This window comes from Podarcis raffonei, chromosome 1 (assembly GCF_027172205.1).
Source record: "Podarcis raffonei isolate rPodRaf1 chromosome 1, rPodRaf1.pri, whole genome shotgun sequence".
Lineage (NCBI taxonomy): Eukaryota > Metazoa > Chordata > Lepidosauria > Squamata > Lacertidae > Podarcis > Podarcis raffonei.
Genome location: NC_070602.1, coordinates 79,882,051 through 79,904,543, shown reverse-complemented (window position 1 = coordinate 79,904,543; position 22,493 = coordinate 79,882,051). Strand labels below are relative to the sequence as shown.

The following is a 22,493-nucleotide window of genomic DNA, read 5'->3' as shown; positions in this document are numbered from 1 at the left end:
TGTCTCCCAGGCTAAGCCAGTCAGGTGTTCAGCTGGAAAGTCAGGCGTGGGGAACGTGGCTGGTCCCTCTTGTGTGTTCACATGATGGGCAGGTTGATCTACCATTTCACCCAAGAAGCAGCTGTCCCCCTACTGCAGTAAGCTTCATTTTTAAAGAAAATCAGCACTACACATCATGGGCTGCTTCTGCTCACTATTAATGGCGAGGGCCAATGTAATACATGCCATCTGCTAATGGACAAACTCAGTCCATGTGCACGCAGAAGGCCTATATTGAAATAAATAAGTCCCAAAGTGGTTGCATGAACCAGGCCTTACAATGCAGGAGGTTATTGTGTGTTGCTCTGTCTCTTTGTCATTTTACTCTGACCTACATAGAACTGGTGCTGATATTTTTTCATTATTATTATTATTCCTACAGCCACAACACATGTGCCTGAATCGCTCTATGACTTGCCTGCCCAAAGCATATTAGTCTGTTTCGACCCGCCTTGTTTCTCCATGTGCTGTTCTCCTTTTCTGAACACCATTCCAAACAACGTATCTTCTGATGCAGCTTCTGAGACTACCACCCCAGCCACCAACAACCGGACAGGTAAACCCTATTCTGTCTTGAACACACAATTCAGCTTAGCAATAAGGCATTTCTGCTCGCCTGACAGAATGCTGTCCCCTTTCCTCCCCCTGTGTGCTTCCACATGGAAGGTTTAACTAACTCCTATACCTTTATCTGATTTGCATTGGATTGTTTCCAGAAGCTTGCACTTCCTGAACACATAAGGTACAATGATAACTTAATGTTGGGAGGGTAGGTATAAGTTTGGTGTATGGAGAAAAAGTAGTGAGGATTCTTGCCCTCACATCAATTTCAAAGCGCAAACCATAATTCTTTTCTCATTGCTCTACCTTCACAGATCAAAGCCTCATGTCACTGCTGCCAGTGACCAACATCAAAGCTAAATCGAGGGGAATCACTGGCAAGGTGACTTCCCATACAAAGTGGCCAAAGACCTCTGAGAGATCACGGGGCTTCAGCAGCCCCAATGCCAGCCCATCCTCCCCCTTCACCCACATCCAAGGCAAGTCCAAATACATCTCCAACCTCCCAACACGCAACAGCTTCTCCCCTGGGCAGACACGGCAGCGGCGCAGCACCATCAGCCAATCAGACGCCGAGGAGCCCAGCACAGGAAGCACCAGCCAGGAGGGTAAGCATCCCCTCTTTTCCTTGTGACTGCTTGCTGTATATTTAGACCTTGACACAGGATCTGAGCACAGCAGCACACTTTGCACCTGCAGTTTCCAGCAACTGGGATACTGCCTCTGACCATGGAGGCAGAGCATAACTAGCATGGCTAGTAGACATCAATAGCCCTGTCCTCCATGAATTTGTCTAATTCTCTTTTAAAGCCACGCAGGTTGGTGGCCATCTTTGCCTCCACTTCATGACCTTAGAAATCCCTTCCAGCATTGTTCCCTAGCCTGGTGCCTTCCATAGGTTCTTGGACTCCCAGTTCTCAGGAACCCCAGCAGCTGGTCAGGGATGGTGGGAGTTGTAGCCCAGCAACATCTGGAGGGCACCAGATGGACAAGACTGTATTATATAGCCTTAGGAGCTCTGATGGTTCTCCGAACACCCATGACTTGGCTTTGCCTGCCGTGTAGAATAACTTTCTTCCCTGTATGGATGATTTCCCCCTTGCAGGAAAAGCTCCTGTTCTCCAGTCCATATCACTTGTAGAGAGCAACGTGGTCATCACGCCTCAGGCCTGTGCTGCTGGTGATGAATGCAGGTGGGTGAAGTGCTGTCCTGCCATAACCTTTGTTAGGCCAAGTTCTCAGGAGACTGGGCTTCTCCTAGGGGGGAAGTGCAGGCAGCTGATAAATGAACAAGTCAGGATTTCCCCATGCATTATCTTTATTGTCACGCCAAGACCACTTGCGTAAGCTGGTTTTGTGTTTAGTGATGGAATCATTATTGGATGTGGGTTCATGTAAAGGAACAGCGGGGAAGTTTGGACACAGGCAGAAGGCCACGTTGAGGTGGAATGCTTCTGACCGGAATCCTCAAGTTGCTGTGAGAGAGAGACTGTGGATTTACTGGGAAGATATGATCTTGCTGGGAGTGCGCCTGCTTTTCATACAAATGGTCCCAGGTTCAAATCTCTGGTGTTTCTAATTAAAGGTGTCTCTGTTGGCAGGGCTAGGAAGAAACTCTGCCTGAAACCTTTAGAGCGGGCGTGGGGGAACTTTCTCAGCCGCAGGGCCACTTTCTCTTCTGAGCACACTTTTGCCAGAGGCAAAAGCAGGTGGAACAACTATTGTAAATGTTACCTTTCTACAGTAAGCTGGTTTCTACACACACACACCCCTCATCCCCCTCTGTCCTCCCTCCAGGCAACTAATAAATTTTATCAGAGTTCAAGGACACAATCCAGGCAGGCATGAACACTCACTGAGGGTGCAGAGTTGCACTGTTGAGGGGCATGAACAAGGGAGAAAGGGATGTGGCATGGGGAGAGTCACAGGGGCCAGATAGAATGGCTTGTGGCCCCCAGGTCAGAGGTTCTCCACCCCTGCTTTAGAGTGTCCCTGCCCTCTCAAGAGCAAGCAATACTGGACAATGCTGGATGGTACAATGGCCTTCCACAGCCTAAGGCTGTTCTCCCAGCTGGGGTCCAGCATGATATAACTCCCCAGGGATTGCATTGGATTATGAGCTGGAGGAGTCAGCGTGGCCTGGTTCCAATGGGGAGGAATACAGCTACCACATCTGCTACATGTTATGCTGTCGTTTTCTGTCTCTGCATATAGGCCGGGGAACATCACATACCGCATCCCCATCAGCAAGTTTACTTCGGTGAACACAAATCTTACTCTGGAGATGAAGTGAGTAAGAATTCCAGGGAAGACAAGGGGCTCTGGGGAGGGGTGCAGCCTCAAGTGACATTGCAACAGTCAGCAGCCAGCTGAATATCAGGTGGGAGTTGTGAGCAAGAAGGACTCCATCATGGTCTCCGAACTGTAGGTGGAGAAGGCAGAAGAACCCACAAGCAAGGAACTTCTGTCTGCTGTGTGTTCATCTGTCTCTTTCTTTTCACGTCTTTCACGGCCCTGAACCATGGTGAAGACAGAGGCAGGACAAAGGAGAAGGGCTTTAGCTCAGTGGCAGAGGGATATGCACATTGTTCCGCCTTTGGGTTGTTTTGAAGTGCTTGCACTATAGGGTAACAACAATGAGATTTTTAAAAAGAAAAGTAAAACTGGTACCTCCGTGGTATGAAATTTTAGGAGGAAATTACGGGGCATGTACCTATTGTAAATGAAGCAGTATGACCGCCGCAATTTTTTTGCAGGCGCAAATGGTATTGAAGGTGCAATCATGTATAACCACTCCAATAGCACAGTGATCATGAATTATGATGAATGCTCAGTTAAAAAGGGTATCTTTAAAGGTGCTGCAGGTGAGAGTACCAAAGTATGACAATGTCACGTATCAAAACTGCTTACCTTGTTGCCTCCACTAAACATCCTCCTCTGCCCTTTCCTCTCTCTCCCAGCGCCTCCTCTGCTGTGTCTGGCTATTTTTGTGGTTTTGCCTCCAGCAACCCATGTCAGCACAACACTGTGAACGCGGACAGCTTCTCTGATGCAGCAGGCACCCAGGTAGGACCACAAAGTATCATGGCTGGCAGGTGCTTGCCAGTTGCACCCCTAAGTTGCTGCTTGTAATAGAAAAGGAAACTGGTGTATTTAGTTTCTGCACACTGTTGGGTGAATGCCCTTTGGATCCTCTTTAAGGCCGCAATCCTCTACTCACTGAACTGTGAGTAAGGCCCACTGAATTTCTGTATGTATAGTATTGTGCTGTAAAGGAGAGAGGTAGAAAGAGGCACATCTGTCAAGGTTGTATGTGAAGGCTTTCCTGGGAGATAAAAATGCATAAACATACATAAGTAAACCATCTTCATAACAGGTCATCATTGGCTTGTTCAGCTATTTAGTGCTTGGCATATGGTCTACATTTTTAACCACATGTTTTTCAGAATAAGTGTTGTCTCTTATTTCAGAGCAAATCTGGGGCAAACGGCATTTGACCTTAACTGCATGTTTCTGTCATGCCCTTGAGTGCAGGTCTTCACCTCCACCCAATTGCTGGCATAGGGAGCAAAGAACTGAAATAGCCCTACCGCTATGTAGAACCCTGATATATAATAATAATATGTTTATACCCCACCCATTGGGTGGCACTGTGGGTTAAACCACAGAGCCTAGGACTTGCCGATCAGAAGGTTGGCGGTTTGAATCCCTGCGACGGGGTGAGCTCCTGTTGCTCGGTCCCTGCTCCTGCCAACCTAGCAGTTTGAAAGCACGTCAAAGTGCAAGTAGATAAATAGGTACCACTCCAGCGGGAAGGTAAACGGTGTTTCCGTGTGCTGCTCTGGTTCACCAGAAGCGGCTTAGTCATGCTGGCCACATGACCCAGAAGTTGTACACCAGCTCCCTCGGCCAATAAAGCGAGATGAGCGCCACAACCCCAGAGTCGGTCACGACTGGACCTGATGGTCAGGGGTCCCTTTACCTTTACCTTTACCCCACACATCTGGCTGAGTTTCCCAGATTACCACCATTCTTTGTGGAAAAAAGCCCACACAAGGGCAGAACTACACAGTTAAGGTCATATGTAGTTTGACCTTCACGGTTCAGTAAGCTGCATTTTCCAGTTCAGTAAGATCTTAATTCTGTGTATCCCCATCCCATATTCTCTGCCCACTCAAACCGTGGCTACAAGAGAGGCACAGCACCTGGCAGTGGTAGGTGGAGTACTGCATCTTGCTGCCTGTTTCTCTCACATCAATTTTCCACTACAAAGAGGGAACAGAGAGCAAGGTGCATTAGCTCTCTCTCTAGCACAGGCAAGAGAAAGAGGTCGTTTTAATCCAGGTATGGTTTCTTTTGCCTCTTCCGTAGGGAGTAACATACCATTGGCCTGTGGTGATGATGCCGTTCCAAGAGTTCACCTATCACTTCCGATTTGCTAAACCTGTGAGTATAAGTACCTGCAATATCCTCTCCCAACGTAACAGCCTTTAGATTCATCCTTTAGAGCTGGGGGGGGGGTGTAATATCAAAAGATGACCGAGTCAGAAAATTTAGTCAAACTCCCCTTACCCAAATATCTGAGTGTTTGCACCCAGACACAGGGCCTTGGAGATGCCTCTTGTTGTTGTTGGCTAACCTTTGTTCTTCTGTGACTGTTTCCAGTTCCCTTGAACCTTCTTTTTCTTCCTCCCACTCTCATCACAGGGCCAAGCAAACTGCAGTACTGCTGTGGAGCAGATGGGCTCTCTCTTCACTGACTATTACTTCCAATTCTACTGGCTGTGTGAGTGAGTCTCGGGAGCACCACTGCCCTTGGACTGGAACTGAAATGGGCCCACAAGGCTCATTGGACTGGATGTTCCCTCCTATGAGCCCCCAAGTCCTATCCTGTTGCCTCTGTCATCAGCTGGTGTGGTTCTCCCCCACCCCACCCTGCGGTGGAATATCAACATTAGAATGCCAAACAACTTTGGGGGAACGATGCCACTAGCAAGCAAAACATGGAAATACTGAGGCATCTTTTTCCCCCTTGACATGCCAGATGCTTGTCATTCAGTCCTCCAAAGGCCTTACTTGTTGTAGAGACATCGACATTCCTTCTTTTTCCTCATTTTTACACTGGATTTGAAAGTTCTACACTGGAGCCGTGCCTGGGTTTAATGTCTTTGGGCACCTCAGAACTACAAAATACAGTTCAGCTGGGAAGAGATCTCAGCACCCAGAGAGCCAACGAAGCGGCTTTCTTAGACACTGGCGTTTCTCAACGATGACGCTGGGAGTCCTTCTCTAAAGCTGAAACACTGGAATTCTTTCTGTAAAAGGAATATTCTGCCTGGCTGTGTTTGCAAGTCATACACTGGAGTTTCTGACCTTCTGGCTGGCAGCTAGCCTCTTCTCTCTTTAACTTATGCTCTGCAGAAGTCCTGGTGACACTGGAACACACAAATGACCAGTCGTTTCAAACAGCAGCAACCAATGGAAAAGCAATGGGATTTGCCTCTGGCTTCCCCCCTCCCTCTCTCTCTCTCACCATATAGTTACATTCCAGGGAGAGAAGACCTCAGTAACCTCACAAAAACAACTCTCAGGCAGGCTAGTTTTATTCCCAATGTGCCTTTTTTCAGGATTGGATAAATACGCTTCTGAAGAAGCAAGCTCAAATCTACTTGAGGAAAGCAGTGTCTGAGCTTTGCCTCTGGACTGATATAATATGCATTGGCATCCTAGGGCTCCTCGCGAGGCCCATACATTGAGAGCAGCAAAAAATGCCTTTCAGCCCAACAAGCACACGGCACGACCCTTGCTCAGCAGGAGACCATCCCTGAAGTTGAAGAGGGAGGCCATCAGAAGAGATCTACCCTACACTAAACGTATATCCAGACTGAAAAGTGTTTTGATCCCCAAGGGGTCACTTGTCAGGCAACAAACAGAACATTTTTTTCACTCCAGACCTTAAGCCTCCTTGGCATTCTTAAGAATATTTTGGGTGTATTTTGGGTAACTTACTGTTACAAGGTGTTAACTTGCTAAACCACTGATCTTTCCCCCTCCCCCTCCACACAAGATCAGCTTGTTTGATTATTGATCCACTTGTCTCTCATAGGAAACCAAAGCGGGCTGTCGCTGGGCACCAGCCTGCGTCCGCATTTTGAATCGGGGAAGCGCAAGGAGTTAAGACAAATGCACAAGCACAACCATCCAGCATTTCAGGCCTTTAACTTCCATTCAGAGGAAGGAAGGACAGGCCAACTCAGTCAAGCTCTGTTTTTGTTTTTTGTAAAACGGGTTATTTAGATTTCTGTGCAAGAGTGTGAACAGCAACTTAGGGAGGATGAGAGGACAGGGATGGGAAAGATAAGAAGCAAAATGGTTAGCTGCTGGGACTGCTCGTATATTCTGAATCAGGTTATCAATCTGCAAATCCACAGATATAAACATACTTGCCTTTGGTTTAATTCTAATGACCAAGCACTGATGGTTTTTAAATCACATTATTGTAAACTGAAAGGAACAACTGTGTTAAGGTAGGAATCCACTTTATGATGGTGGCTGGGTTTATCTCTGTGTTGGTGAAATGTGTATTGGTGCCTGCATTCCTGGATAGATCTGCCATTTTATTAGTAGTAATGAAATTGCCCAGGTAGGCAGGCCTGCCCGCCCCCATCCCCAGTTATCACCAGTTTCACATTTGCTGCTCTCAGCTCACATTACAGATTTAATAGTCAACCCCTTTGCCCAGAGAACTCTGGTAACCATAGTTCTGCTTGGGGAGTTCTCACATAAATTTTTCAGCACCCCCAGTAAGCTATGATTCACAGGATTCTTTGAAGGGAGCTGGAACAGTAAAAGTGACATAAAAGTAATAAAAATGTGTAGATAATGTCTGCAGTGTCTGTTGGCGTCCCAGTGACGGTTGCCACTTTTCGTTACAATGATGCACATTACATGAATGGGCATAAGGGGAAATGGCACCTGGCACTGAGGAACTACCATTCATTAGAAGCAGCCGAGAGGGGCACACAGGCATGGGCTGGGGAAGATATTGGAGACCCAGCAGAACAAGGGCACTGATAGCATCTGATAATAGCTGCGGGCTGTCTTATCAAGGAACAAGGATATGAGAAATGTAGTTGCAATTGCTAGTGCTCACCACCAAGTGGCACCATTGCTGAACAGAGGGGGAAACAAACAGGAACAATAAGAGACCAGCAGTTATGTCCCCCTTATTAACGTCTCATTTTGCCCCATCAGTCAGACTGGGTCATGTAATTTGTTAGTGGCATTTAGTGCAGCCAAGGAGGTGTTTCCTCCCTAGTGAAAGAAGTGCAGAAATCTGTTTCATAGCAATTCTATACTCTTACTTCTTCAGTAAATCCCATTGAATTTGGTGGGACTTACCTCTGGGTAGAGGGGTGTAGGTTTGCACTGTTACTCAATGTTACTTGTGAAAACGTTCTTGCATTGAATGCCGGTAATGCAAAACTGGTTGAAATCTCCCTTGTGAAACAGCCTGTTACTGACAAGCAAGCACTCTTGCTTCTCCTTACAGCCCCTGCTTCTCTCTCCCCCTCCTATGTTCCTCCTAAACAGATCTGCAGTATCTGGGAGCCCCATTTGAAGACCCTTAGAATTATCACTGCTGTGGGTTCCCCACCACCACCCTTTCCTCTGCTCCTGCCGCAACTCCAACACATGTCTGGTAGAGCCAACACAGACGGGGTGGAAATGGCGATCTTAACCTAAACTTCATTGAATTGCTGTGGAGTCTTAGTCTGCCACACATCTGCACACCACCCTCCCAGGATAGAGGCTATTGCCTTTTTCTTTTTAAGTAGGAGACACACACACAAAAACCTGAGCTATGGGGAGATCTCATTATCCTTCACGAATCTTTTGGGGATCATTGTAATGAGCCAGTGTCAGTGACCAGTATAAGATTTGTTAGAGGAAATGCTTGAGGAAGCTTTGCCCTGTCTACCTGACACCTGATGGGATTCACTTTAACAAAAAAGCTACCCTTTGGCCTTCACAAGTGTTTCTGCCAGGTTGGACTGTGTCCTTGAGCTCTAATAATGCATCTATAATAATAATTTATTATTTATACCCCGCCCATCTGGCTGGGTTTCCCCAGCCACTCTGGGTGGCTCCCAACAGATTAAAAACAGAATAAAACATCAAACATTAAAAACTTCCCTAAACAGGGCTGCCTTCAGAGGTCTTCTAAAAGTCAGATAGTTGTTTATTTCCTTGACATCTGGTGGGAGGGCATTCACAGGGTGGGCACCACCACCAAGAAGGCCCTCTGCCTGGTTCCCTGTAACCTCACATCTCGCAGTGAGGGAACCGCCAGAAAGCCCAAGGAGCTGGACCTCAGTATCTGGGCTGAACATTGCGGATGGAGACGCTCCTTCAGGTATCTTGCTTAGCTGGCTGGAAGATAGAGAGGTGTCTGAGTATATATGGAAATTAGCTTACTGTACAAAAGGGGACGCGGGTGGCGCTGTGGGTAAAACCTCAGCGCCTAGGACTTGCCGATCAGAAGGTCGGCGGTTTGAATCCCCGCGGTGGGGGGCGCTCCCGTCGTTCGGTCCCAGCGCCTGCCAACCTAGCAGTTTGAAAGCACCCCTGGGTCCAAGTAGATAAATAGGGACCGCTTACCAGCGGGAAGGTAAACGGCGTTCCGTGTGCTGCGCTGGCTCGCCAGATGCAGCTTGTCACGCTGGCCACGTGACCCGGAAGTGTCTGCGGACAGCGCTGGCTCCCGGCCTATAGAGTGAGATGAGCGCACAACCCTAGAGTCTGGCACGACTGGCCCGTACGGGCAGGGGTACCTTTACCTTTACAAAAGTGAGATCTGCATTGACAGTCATTGCTCACTTTTGCATCTGGCCCTGCCTACCATTGGCACATGGCCCACAGAAGTTAATGCAGGCTGAAAAGCCATTCCCCACTCCTGCCTTAATCTCTCCCAAAATTAACTGACAAAGGCATGTGAGACAGGAGGCTTATATAGGACAACATGTGTTTACCATGTGAAAGTACTGTACCTGCAGGCTTATGCAGATACTTCACAGAGACAATGGTGCTACCCAGCTAAATCCACCACAATCTTCTAGTGCTGTTCCTATTGGTCCATGCCTGCTGAGTTATTTGTCGGGGGTCTTTCTTACTTTGTCCACAAAGCATGTGCTTTGATCATCCATGGAGGTTCAGTACCAAAAGACTCTTCACCATGCAGGCATCCAGCAACGCCCCCAGCTAGAGCACAGTTGTTCTTGAGCACGATCGGAGTGTCAAAAAAATGTACTTGGCTGTGGACAATATTCAGATAATTCTTCTCAACTTGGTATTAGAAAGTTAGGATCTTGCAGGGGCTGGCAACGCTCCAATTTTCTAGCAACAAGAGGCTGCTCTTCCTCTCCATGTTCTGTGGCCCATGTGCCAATTGCCTGTTTTTTCCACATAGGCTGAATTTTTGATTATTTTTTTTAACTCCAGCAGAATGGGAGCCAAAATGGAGCCTCTCCTCCCGTCACACTTCCCACCAAAGGGAGAATCTGGTGCTCCACTGGAGGTGCTTGTGCCGGAGCTCCTCCCTGTATCGCGAACCCAAATGGTGTGGGGAGGAGCTACAGAACAAACATGGCCTTTGGGGCTTCCTAGGACACTCCAGCAGTGGGAAGAAACCACCCTGCAAGCAGCAGCTCATAGAGGAGGAAGGATCTGTTGCTTAATGACTGAGAGGCATCTTAGGCCTGGTGGGTCACTGTTTTGGTGCTCTCCTCCTGAGCAGCAGCAGGAGGCTAAAGCAGACTCCTTTCTACAGACCAGCAATAAGAAGTCTTTAGACTAGTGGTTAAGAAACCGCTGGGTTAAAAACAATCTGGTGAGGACATTCACATTTTGACCGGACTATCCCCTTACCCACTCCTCAGTGCATTAAATGTATAAAACCATTCATCCATAGTTTGTTACCGATCAAGATCAGGGTGAGGGCAGCTGGGACACGGTGACATCAGAAGTAAATTAACCAATCACTTTCTTCTTCTCCTGGTCTTATCAGGTGGCATTGGAGAGAAGGGCTGTGTATGTGTCAAATATTTTCACTGGTACATTCACATCCGTGCTGAGAATCCGATATTCATAATCCTTTGTAACAGTAGCACTCTTTACATTACAGTTTTAATGGTTTTATTGTTTAAAACTGCTACAACTACTTACTTTTATCGATATAGCACTTTTTTTTTAATCCCAAAGTGCTTCACAGTATTGGGGTGGGCAAGGGGACTACCAGCATTAAAGAGTAGGAGTTCTATAGCAAGGTGTTACCTGCCCATGTTTGAACTGGTATCATAGACATCACCTGGACTGGCCAGCTCAGCATCTTCATGCTACTCGCCTGTCTCGGGAAATGTTCTCCCTACCTGCACCAATTACATACTCTCCCCAAATAGAAGGATGATTAACAACTGGGTGTTTTCCTGCATCTGATGGAGGGAGCTCTTCTGGTGCTTCTGACCTAGGAGGAAATTCTTCTTCCTTAGAACCGGAACATGAAGCCATATCTCTCTAGCCATTTGGGGAGCCAAGAATAAAATCAAGGGTGGATATGGAGCCAACTTTTAAAGTCTGGCTATTTCAAGGGGCTGGGAATGAGTTCTCCAAGGAAAATTCATAAGCCTTTTGTCTTTTTGTTGTTTAAAGAAAAAGCTCAAAGCCTGTAAATAAAAGTTTTGTGCCACCACTGTGAGCCTTAAGGAAGATAAAGCACTAATTTGTTTTGTTTTAAATGTTGCTATCACAGCTTTAATCACTGTATATTGCCCTCAATTTCAGAGTCATATCTGTAGTACGTACTATATTAATGAAGTTTTATTGTTATTTTGCTTTGGTGGAGGATATGTGTGGTTGCTTTTCCCCCTACCATCTGCTTTTCTGATCTGTATTTATATTTTGTTTTGGAGTGCTGGTGCCCAGAACTCCTCTACTTCTTGTTTTGCTTACCTAGACCTTTTATTCATAAGAAATGTACCTATAAAAATAAATATATAAGTATACTACTTTGTATCCAGGATTGGCTCATGGCTTCTTCCTCCATCTCACAGAACTGAATTATTACAAGTAATGTTATGGTAGGGGCTCTAAGCAAAGTTTTTTGTGGGTAAAAAGAGAATTTCTGAAGCAAGAAGTGCATTTGTACTACCAGAGTAAGCCCAGTTACATGCACACAAGTCAGCAGACATTTTAGAGAAGAAATATCTGTTTGAGAGTCATACATCACTATATTAAAAAAACTATGCCTTCAGTATTGGACTACCACTTCCTACAGAAACATTCAGTTAACACAGCTATTTTCAATTTGAACTCAATGCCATTTAGTTATAAGAGCAAAATGCAGTTTTCATTAAGGATTTAGTTAAAACATGGAATTGAGAGAAAGCAATTAACCAAAACTACACTCACTAATCCATGGGCTACATGTCTTTTACTAGCCTCGTTTCTGATATACATTGTTAATTACTATAGCATTGGGATTTTATTTTTATTTTTAAAGCCTGTTGCCAGCTCTTGTAGTTTAAAAGTAGCTCAGAGTCAGTGATGTCCTCAAGTCAGCTTGTTATTTTAGCCTTTGCAGTTTAATGCAATGCAGTAAAAGGAACTGACATCTCTAAAGATTATTCTTTAAACCACAATCTGAGAGGAAAAATCAATATGGAGACAAAACAATAAGTAGTAGGGAGAAGGAGATGATTTATCTATCTGTATTACACACACACACATTCTCCACTTTGCACAATTGTATAGACATTACTCATGACACAGACACCTTTATTTAACGGACTTTCCCCTTTAGCTGAAGAGCCCCAAATATTGTGGCCTGCCCTTTTCTGCATGTTGATCCAGAAGTGGAGCATCTCAGCTCTAGTGCCTACCACAGCTGTGATCCTATGTGCCTTTTTTAATCAGAAATACGTCCCACTGCATTCAGTGGGACTTACTCTGAAATGAGTTTATTTACCTACATGGGAATATGTCCCACTGAACTAAGTAGGATTTACAGTACTTCTGAGTCCATTGGCTCTCTCTCAGTAAAGAACAGAAAGAAGGGAAGAAAAATGAGTGTGAATGCTTTGTGTAGTAAAAGGTAAATGTAAAGAACCTCTGGACAGTTAAGTCCAGTCAAAGGTGTCTATGGGGTGCAGCACTTATCTTCAGGCCGAAGGAGCCGAAGTTTGTCCACAGACAGTTTTCCGGGTCATGTATGACTAAATCGCTTCTGGTGCAATGGAACACCATGGCAAGTGCCAGAGCGCATGGAAACACCGTTTACCTTCCCACCACAGTGGTACTTATTTATCTACTTGCACTGGTGTGCTTTTGAACAGTTAGGTCGGCAGAAGCTGGGACAGAGCAACAGGAGCTCAGCAAGCCCAAGAGGCTCAGTGGTTCAGACCACAGCACCACCTGCTCCCCTTTCTGTTTGGTATCCAGCATACTGTGTGTGCAAAAGAAAAAGTTCATTTGTGCTTAAAGGTGGGGTTGAAAGCCTGCTCACGGCAGTGGAAAGTCTGATATGTCAACATTTACAGTCTCATGAAATTCTGACTGTTGTCACAATTGCTTATTTCTTAAAAGCTGAGATAAAATATTCCTTCAGGCATATGATTACTATGTGTCCCCTATATCCATCCTATTCAAAGAGCAATTTCTGTTGCTTTGTACCTTCTCTCCTGTAGCGGGTGTAGGCCTATGGGTCTTCATATACAGCAGAAAAGTGCACACAAAGAACAAAGAAGAACACAAACTTCAGCTCATCACAGAGTCAGCTTTATTGGTCCGATGTTGCGACCCTGGGCTATAACCATATATCAAGATTATGCAGGCCCAAGCTGCAAAGAGCTGCATTACGTACAAAAATAAAAAAGAGCTTCAGTAAGGCTGCTGGAACCTGAAAGGAAAAACAACAAATGGATCAAACTATTTTCTGAAGTACCCAGGCTATTATAGTTTTCTATATTGCTGTCCGAAACGGAAACATACAAGCAGGGGAGCCAAACAAGGCCTTGACAATTAGAGGGGCTTCTATGCTCTATGTGCCTGGGAAGTTGTCCTCATAATTTGTGCCTTTCATTCTTGCTTTTTAAATTTAGATTGTTGTGACTAACGGTAAGGGGCAGACAAATGCAACTACCTGATACAAAACTGCTCACTATTGCACATGTTGCACTTCGAAGAGCACTAAGAGAGAGAGGCTCAGCAACTGTATTTTACTGTGCAGATGCCGATAGGTTCACATCATTTTGTTACCTGCTACATCCTTTGTGAAGTAGTTGCAATATGCTACACAAGGCTTTGTCTATATTCACAAGCATGCCTGGTAAAAACTCAGCTTCAGAAAAGCCAGAACTCTACACATTAAAATAGAACTATTAAATAAGCACCAGACAGCCTACTATATGGTGTGTGCACCCTATATCTATATCCTGCTCGGTGACCTGGGGAATACATTTTTCTATAATCTTTCCTCCCACAGAGAACTTTCCATTTCTAAACTTTCATTGTTTTGCAAGACAAATTAGTAACATGATTGTTGGACACAATACTAAGCAAATTTGCAGTTTTAAACAGTTGCAAAGCAGCTGCTTCTGGGAAGTATGAATGCACCCATAATAATAGAGATCCCTAACATGTCTTTGGATTACTGCAGTCCTTTAGCCAGCCAAAGACAGGCTGAGGGGCTTTAAGAAGCAGTGTGGGTCTTACTGCACTGCCGGCATGGCAACATCTACCCACCGGATACTCCTGAGTAAAGCTCTGCCATAACAGATGTACAGCCAGCGACATTCTGGCTGTTGTGGGAAAGATAAAGCATTGGAGGTGGTGGTAGTAGCAATAGATCTGCAGGATCCAAAGCTCCCTCATTCCCCTGACATGCCTGCAAAATTGGCTCCACACTATCTAGCTCTGGGGCTGGCATAGCTATTATTCCAACAGGAGGGGGAACTCCTCACCACCACCTGCCCTGCCCATAGCAAGTGGTTGTTCTGCCAAAGAACCTGCCCCTGCCCAAAACATGTTTAGCCAGTTAGTATCTCAAAAATTTTCATTGCCTTCATTTCTCTCCCTTACAATATAAATGATTGTATGGAAGTATCATGTCTTAAAATAGTTGCAAATTTTCCAACAAAGTTAATACCCAACTGAAACTCTGAATTTTATTTCAATATAACATTTAAACCAAATTAACAATTCAATCCTAATATTTTCTGGGAAATTCCCTCAAATTTGTTCCAAAAAACTCTCATTGTGGAATCAGGTATTAATTTCTTACCTGAGAAAGCTCCTGACTTTGTTACACATAGATTCCGACCCATAGCAGTAAGAAGAGTACTCCAAAGCCCATAAAGAGTGAAGCAACCAGAGAGATGAGCAGTTCCTTGTAAATGTCCCGGGTGTACTTGGTCGAGGTCACTTCATATCTGAAATACTAGTTAAAGTAGTAAACCAGAGACTGAAGAGTAGAGAAAGCCCCAGCAATACACAATGAAAAACCAACACTTTTGCAAAAGGTCATGACATTTTTGTTTAACAGGGTTGTCACCCTCTCAGCTGCCCCAGCATGCAAAAATTAAGCAAGAGAACATAACAGGAAAAATTCTCCAGTTTAATTGCAGTCTGACAAAATTAATTAAATGCAATTTCAGGGAAAAGATGGCAACTATCTCACAGCATCAGGAACAGTATCAAAGAAAGATCTGTTGCCATTAAACATCAGCCACCAAATTAGAAGACACTAAATCAAAGAGTTTCCCAGTCCAGACACCAAAATAGGTTCTTTTTTGTGCAACATGGAAATGCCCTTAAGACAATCACCTGGTGCCAATTTTGCTTTCAGTCTGCTGCCAGATACAGGCATTTTTATTTGTCTGAACTTTTAAGAAGAAATAGTAACTTACTGCATAATATTTATAAATCTTTTGCTTAATATTTATGCTGACTTTCTACTCCCCTTCTTTGCTTATATGCATCTTATTACCCTTATGTAATAAGGATCATCCTGATCGTTTTGCTAAATGACAGCCTAAAAATAATTTAAAACAGTAATGCAGAGACAGCTGCACCTTAGATGCTGTTGGTCACCATCAGCCTCAACCAGCATGGCCAATGCTAAGGGATAGTGGGAGTTTTGTAGCCCAGCAACATATGCTGAGACAGCTTTCCCTACCCTTTTAAAAATAAGCAAAGGTACAAGCACCTCCCCCAGATCTCATTAAAGCTAGCCCCACAACCCTGTGGGCAACTGAAACGTGTCTGGCGCTGGCCTCTGGACACTCAGCAGAGCCGCTTTGAGCTGGAAGAGGATACACAAAGAACCAGGCGGTGAAGAACATGCCGATGGCCAGCAGGACCACTGTGAGGTGTGGAAACACAGCCGGGTTCACCGGGCTGGTGTATCTGCTCATTGTCTCCAGTTCCTGAAATTGAAAGAAAGAAGGAGAGAAGTGAAATAACATATTGTCACCAGTATTTAAAGCACGCACAGATAAAGAACCTGCGTTGGCCTCCATCTCCCATCAGCCCCTCCCAGCATGGCTAAAGGGCTGGGAATGATGGGAGATGCAGTCCATCGAAACACCTGGCGGGCAACAGGTTCCCCAACCCCGACTTTAAGGAGACATCTCGGCGAGGGAACAGAGGGGGTGGGAACAGAAAAAACCATTTATTTCTCCCTCCCTCCCTCTCTTCTGCATTGAAACCGGGCCATTTGCACCCGCCGCCCGCCCCTCCTTGGCTCTCTCGGGATAACCGAGCACACCCAGCACCGGGAAGGCGCGCAAAGGCTGGCAAAGGGGCGACAGGGGCGGCTCCGCTCCGGCCGGCCCGCTCCCTCACCATGGTTCTCTCCGGCGCTTCCCGTGGCTTCTCCTCACAGGTGGCGGAAGGACACGTCTCTTCTTCCGGCGCAGGCTCAGCCCTTTCCCCGCCGGAAGTCCGACTGTCATCTTCTTCCCCCCCCCCTCCGGACGAAGAAGGAGGAGGGATAGAGGCCTCACGCATGCACGGCCTGCTGGGAATTGTGGTCCGTTCAGACCTCTGAAGCGGGCCACCAGGAAAAGCCGGTGAGCGCGTGGACTACGTTTCCCAGAAGCGAACAGGCGTCTCGCCCGCCCTGCCTTCTTTGATGCTCTGAGCGCGGGATTCAGAAGGCGCCAAAAGGGAGGCGCTGATTGGCTTAGCCGAGTCCTCAGCCTGGTCTTCGGTCGCGCGTGGCTGCGAGGGAGCAGGTGGCAGTGGAAGGTACCCCAAATACCAGCCCCTCGCGCGTTCTGCGTGGCTGGGAGGGGGGAGGTGGCGGAGGAAAGGGCCGGCTGGGTGGGAGGGAGCCGCGTTCGCCCTCGCCCTGCCGCGGCCCCAGGCAGAAACCTGCCCCGCAGGCGGGGAAGGGCGAAGGCGGGAGATTGATGCAGCAGCCACATTACAGTCGGTGCGGGACAGCTGGGCGGGCGACGTAGGCCGGCTCTCAGGGTCCACTCGGAGGTCAGTCCCACGGAGTTCAGCGGCACTGGCTCCCAGGTTAAATGCCTGCGAGACTGCAGTCCGAGACGGGCGAAACGAGTAAGAGTCATCTGGGTTGGCTGTCTCTTATTTTGCTTACAAGAGGATTTCTGAACCACCAACTGGATTAAAAAAAATGGTGGTGGTGTTGTCATCCCTCTGTCTCGGGAGACAGTGGAAGAGTGTGCGCTGTCGGGGGTGAAGCCAAGCCCTTGGAGAGTTACAGCGCCTGCTTTGACCAATATGGGAGATACATTACTGTATTTTAATATTGTGTTGGAATAATAATAATAATAATAATAATAATAATAATAATAATAATAATAATAATAATTTATTATTTATATCCCGCCCATCTGGCTGAGTTTCCCCAGCCACTCTGGGCGGCTTCCAATCAAGTGTTCAAAACAATACAGCATTAAATATTAAAAACTTCCCTAAACAGGGCTGCCTTAAGATGTCTTCTGAATGACAGGTAATTATTTATCTCTTTGACATCTGATGGGAGGGCGTTCCACAGGGCGGGCGCCACTACTGAGAAGGCCCTCTGCCTGGTTCCCTGTAACCTCACTGCTCGCAATGAGGGAACTGCCAGAAGGCCCTCGGTGCTGGATCTCAGTGTCCGGGCTGAACGATGGGGGTGGAGACGCTCCTTCAGGTACACAGGACCGAGGCCGTTTAAAGGTTAGCACCGACACTTTGAATTGTGCTCGGAAACGTACTGGGAGCCAATGCAGATCTCTCAGGACCGGTGTTATGTGGTCCCGGCGGCCACTCCCAGTCACCAGTCTAGCTGCCGCAGAGTGGCTGGGGAAACCCAGCCAGATGGGCGCGGTATAAATAATAAATTATTATTATTATTATTATTATACATGTTTTGTTGCAGCTGGGGCATATGAAGGGGGCAGGGATTGAACTGCCTGAATGCCCATTGGAAATAATAGGGACCATGAATGCCAGTTGAACCGTGATGTGACTCTGTTCAATTAAAGCAAGAGATGGATCCTGAGAGAGAACTAGATGTGTTGCAGTAATAGGCCACATTAACAGTGGGCGGGAAGAAATAATGGCAAATAGCAATGACAGACCCTTTAATTCTAGTCCCAGATACAGTCAGTCATTCCAGTCCCAGGTTTCATTCCTCAGTTGATGTGATGTATCTCTGTGTCCCATTTGGTTCCCATGGGGTTCTGTGGCAGAATAAGGGTGGCATATAATGTAATTTACATTCCTTTGAGAGGAAGAGCAAGATATAAATTGAAAAAAAAGAATAAATTCCTTACCTTATTTGTAATTTGCACTTCTTTCTCTGGAGTCTGTACATAATTGATTAGTGAGCATAGTTTTTTTAAACCTATTTATAGTGTATTGATAGTTTATTACAGTTTTGCTGTATGTTGCCTTGAGGTTTCAGTGTAAAGCAATAAATAAGTAGTAGTTGTTGTTGTTCATCAAAATAATAACCACTACATGGTAATCTTAGGTTGGTAGGAAAAATTATACCTTGATCCAACAGCTGAACCTTTTGCTTTCTTGTCATTTTAAATCATCAGTTCACGCCTTCTGTTTTACTTTCTAGGTTTCGCCTGTGTTGTATCATCACAGAAACAGAAGCAGACTGCAACTGGAGCTGAGTTACCAGGATGGGAATCCATGGTTTGGCCAAGCTGATTGCTGATATAGCTCCTGGTGCCATTCGAGAGAATGACATAAAGAGTTACTTTGGCCGGAAGGTGGCCATTGATGCATCTATGAGTATTTACCAGTTCCTGATTGCTGTAAGGCAGGGAGCTGACATGCTGCAGAATGAAGAAGGCGAGACCACAAGCCACCTGATGGGGATGTTCTACCGCACCATCCGCATGGTGGAAAATGGCATCAAGCCTGTCTATGTCTTTGATGGCAAGCCCCCACAGTTGAAATCGGGGGAACTAGCCAAACGCACCGAGCGCCGAGCTGAAGCGGAGAAGCAGTTGCAAGAGGCCAAAGAGGCAGGTGAGGAGGAAAATGTAGAAAAGTTCAGCAAGAGGTTAGTGAAGGTGACCAAGCAGCACAACGATGAGTGCAAGAAGCTGCTGACCTTGATGGGCATCCCTTACGTTGACGCACCTGGTGAGGCTGAAGCTAGCTGTGCTGCACTGGTGAAATCAAGCAAGGTCTATGCAGCTGCTACTGAGGATATGGATTGCTTGACCTTTGGTAGCCCTGTGCTGATGCGGCATCTTACAGCCAGTGAGGCAAAGAAGCTGCCGATTCAGGAATTCCACCTGAGCCGCATCCTTCAGGATTTGAGCCTCACGCAGAAGGAGTTTGTGGACCTTTGCATACTGCTGGGCTGCGACTACTGCGAGAGCATCCGCGGCATTGGGCCGAAGCGGGCCGTGGAGCTGATCAAGCAGCACAAGAGCATAGAAAAGATTCTCCAGCAAATAGATGCCAAGAAGTATTCTGTGCCTGAGAACTGGCTGCACAAGGAGGCCCAGCTGCTCTTCCTGGAACCTGAAGTTGTCGACCCCGAAGCTGTGGATCTGAAGTGGAACGAACCAGATGAGGAAGAGCTGGTCAACTTCTTGTGCGGGGAGAAGCAGTTCAACGAAGAAAGAATACGCAATGGGGTCAAGAGGCTGAACAAGAGTCGCCAGGGCAGTACTCAGGGCCGATTAGATGACTTCTTTAAGGTTACTGGCTCCATCACTTCAGCCAAACGCAAAGAGCCAGAACCCAAGGGATCTGCCAGGAAGAAAGCCAGGGGCAGTGGTGCACTAACATCAAAGTTTAAAAGAGGGAAGTAAAATTGTTTTCTAGAACTCTGTACCAGTTCCCTTCCACTGCAGATGCTTGGAGCGAAATATATTAAACTACAATTATAGAGCTTTGTGGTAATGTACTCTGTAGTGCTCAAAATATGACAGTTATCGTCAGGCCTTGAGCTCAGCTTAAACTGATGCATGGTGGGAGGGACACTGCTCTGACAAAACATCTGACACTGCTAATTGCTGGCCAGAGATCCAGCCAGTCTGAAGGCTTGCCCTGCTTTCGAAGGACCCAGAGGGTGCTGCTCTTGCTGCCTTGAGTCCAGTGAACTCCATACATAGTATAGGTCCATCTTTGCTGGGAGTACCATGTTGAGGTGATTTTAGCTTTTGAATTGCATCTTCCAATAAATATTGATTGATTACTACTTCTGTGTAAGCTTGTCAAAATGAAATTGGTGAGACTGAAATAGAGTTGCTAGAACTGTCTGCAGCACAACTCAAGAGTAGGTGGGCCAACAAGAATTTGCTAAGGGAGCTGATCTACAACCTGGTCTGTAGTTTAATACTTGTCATATAGGATCTGGCTGCTACTCGCCTCAAATGGCATCTGTCTGGTTTTGACCCTCTTCAGTTACATTCAACATTGCACTAAGGAAATTACTCCACGGGGCAAGCAGAAATGCTTGTGCTGACAGAACAAACTCCCCTCTCCCCTTTCTGGGGGTTCTTCCAACTGTCGGGAGCAGATCTGGGGAGTTGGTGAGGGAACGGTTGCACTTGCCAGAATTGACTTCAGCGGCAGCAGCTGGATTTATTTTGATGTGCATTGTAGAAGACGTGTGTACGTGAGGGTTTTTTTATACCATAAATTTTCCCTCCAATTTTATTTACCACATGCTCATAAACACATACCACCAAAAAATGAAGCCACTTCTGTTTGGCCTTCAGATTAAGAAAACCAAATTGTAAAGTACTGTTATCATTTTCCATATTTTAGGTTTATGTTGGTTTTAGCACCAGAGTGAAAGCTTAAAGAACCAATGTAGAAGCAATCCTGTCACTAGCACTTTTCTCTTTTAAGATTTGTAGTAACTATACAATAAAGCTCTCTTTTGATTATTTAATCTTCCTTTATAACAGACTGATATGAAAATAATATAATTGTGATAGTTTTGTTGATTTAAAGTAGCCAAGGTTTTGAGACAGTAGAAGCTAGAATTTTGTTTGGGTTCTGTTCGTTGGGAATACAAATAGGCATATACAGCTGTCTAAACAGGATTGTGCCTTTGGCATGCAAGACAGGCACAGGCAAACTCCAGGCCTTCAGATGTTTGGGACTACAATTCCCATCATCTCTGACCACTGGTCCTGTTAGCTAGGGATGATGGGAATTGTAGTCCCAAACACCTGGAGGGCTGGGGTTTGCCTATGCCTGCCTTAAGACGTAGTACCTCCCATAAACTTTGGACCACCACTCCCATCAGCTCCAATTCAACGGGCAGAGATAATGGGATTGATAATCCAGAATATGAAAAGAAGGAAATATGACCTATACTCATATGTGGTTTCTGCAAATCACCCTCATTTTAAGTGATAGAAACAACATAGGAAGCTGTTTTATACTGAGTTAGACCCCTGGTCCATCTAGCGCTGTACTGTCTACATGGAGTGGCAGCAGCTCCAGGTTTTCTAGACAGGACATGCCCAGCTGTACCTGGCGATACCAAGAAATGAACCTGGGACCTTTATATGTAAAAACAACCAACAATACATTAACATTCTCAAGGGGATAAGCCAAACTTTGTGGCCTGGTAGTTGTTCATTATGCAATATCAAGAAAGGGACACGGAGCCCACCTCTCCAGTGCACTAGAAACACATACATGGTCCACAATCCAGTTTAGGTAATTGGTGTGTAGTAGGTTTCCTATTGTGTAAACCAGGTGTTGAAAAAATGCATAAACCTTACAGCAGAGGTGCAGAACATTTTTTGGACCAGGAGCTACCTACTCATTCAGGTACCGTATTTTTCGCCCTATAGGATGCACTTTTCCCCCTCCAAAAATGAAGGGGAAATGTGTGTGCGTCCTATGGGGCGAATGCAGGCTTTCGCTGAAGCCTGGAGAGCGAGAGGGGTTGGTGTGCACCGACCCCTCTCGCTCTTCAGGCAGCTCTCCGCAAGCAGCGGGAGAGCTGCGCGAAGTCGCGCAGCTCTCCCACTGCTTTGTGGAGAGCTGCCTGGACCCAGAAGCCTGGGGGGCGCTGAGCTCAGCTCTCCACAGGCTTCAGGCTTCGCGCAGCTCTCAGCAAGCAGTGGGAGAGCTGTGCGAAGTCGCGCAGCTCTCCCACCGCTCTGCGGAGAGCTGCCTGTTCTGGGAGCTGGGGTCGGGGGAAGCTCGGGCTTCCCCCGCCCCAGCCCCGCGCCTGGGGGGGAATTAATTCCCCCCCCAAAAAAAAACTAGGTGCGTCCTATGGGCCGGTGTGCCCTATGGGACGGAAAATACGGTAAATGGCACATGACTGGTAACAATGGGCTTAAGCATACAGAATTTTTACCTGGATTGGGTCCTCAGAGAAT

General features: G+C 46.3%; 3 protein-coding genes across 8 annotated transcripts in view; 2 read left to right on the top strand and 1 right to left on the bottom strand.

Moving 5' to 3' along the window:
* Positions 1-8,457, top strand: part of MYRF (myelin regulatory factor) — a 91,249-nt gene extending 82,792 nt beyond the window's left edge. For all 6 annotated transcript variants that reach the window (XM_053396773.1, XM_053396780.1, XM_053396759.1 and 3 more), the window contains 7 exons: positions 422-595; positions 915-1,208; positions 1,706-1,793; positions 2,815-2,889; positions 3,561-3,666; positions 4,972-5,046; positions 5,308-8,457. In XM_053396773.1, the coding sequence (XP_053252748.1) occupies positions 422-595; positions 915-1,208; positions 1,706-1,793; positions 2,815-2,889; positions 3,561-3,666; positions 4,972-5,046; positions 5,308-5,394 (899 nt within the window). In that variant the 3' untranslated portion in view covers positions 5,395-8,457. The remainder of the gene's footprint in view (positions 1-421; positions 596-914; positions 1,209-1,705; positions 1,794-2,814; positions 2,890-3,560; positions 3,667-4,971; positions 5,047-5,307) is intronic.
* A 4,952-nt stretch (positions 8,458-13,409) lies between these two features.
* TMEM258 (transmembrane protein 258) lies at positions 13,410-16,677 on the bottom strand. Its single transcript, XM_053396746.1, has 4 exons — positions 16,498-16,677; positions 15,970-16,079; positions 14,936-15,083; positions 13,410-13,552 (listed from the first exon to the last, which is right to left on the bottom strand). The coding sequence occupies exons 1-3, from the start codon at positions 16,660-16,662 to the stop codon at positions 14,957-14,959; spliced, it is 402 nt and encodes a 133-aa protein (XP_053252721.1). The 5' UTR covers positions 16,663-16,677; the 3' UTR covers positions 13,410-13,552; positions 14,936-14,956.
* Positions 16,678-16,784: 107 nt separating this feature from the next.
* On the top strand, positions 16,785-20,032 carry FEN1 (flap structure-specific endonuclease 1). Its single transcript, XM_053396731.1, has 2 exons — positions 16,785-16,902; positions 18,740-20,032. Exon 2 carries the CDS (start codon positions 18,804-18,806, stop codon positions 19,950-19,952), a length of 1,149 nt encoding a protein of 382 aa, XP_053252706.1. The 5' UTR covers positions 16,785-16,902; positions 18,740-18,803; the 3' UTR covers positions 19,953-20,032.
* The last annotated feature ends 2,461 nt before the right edge of the window (positions 20,033-22,493 follow it).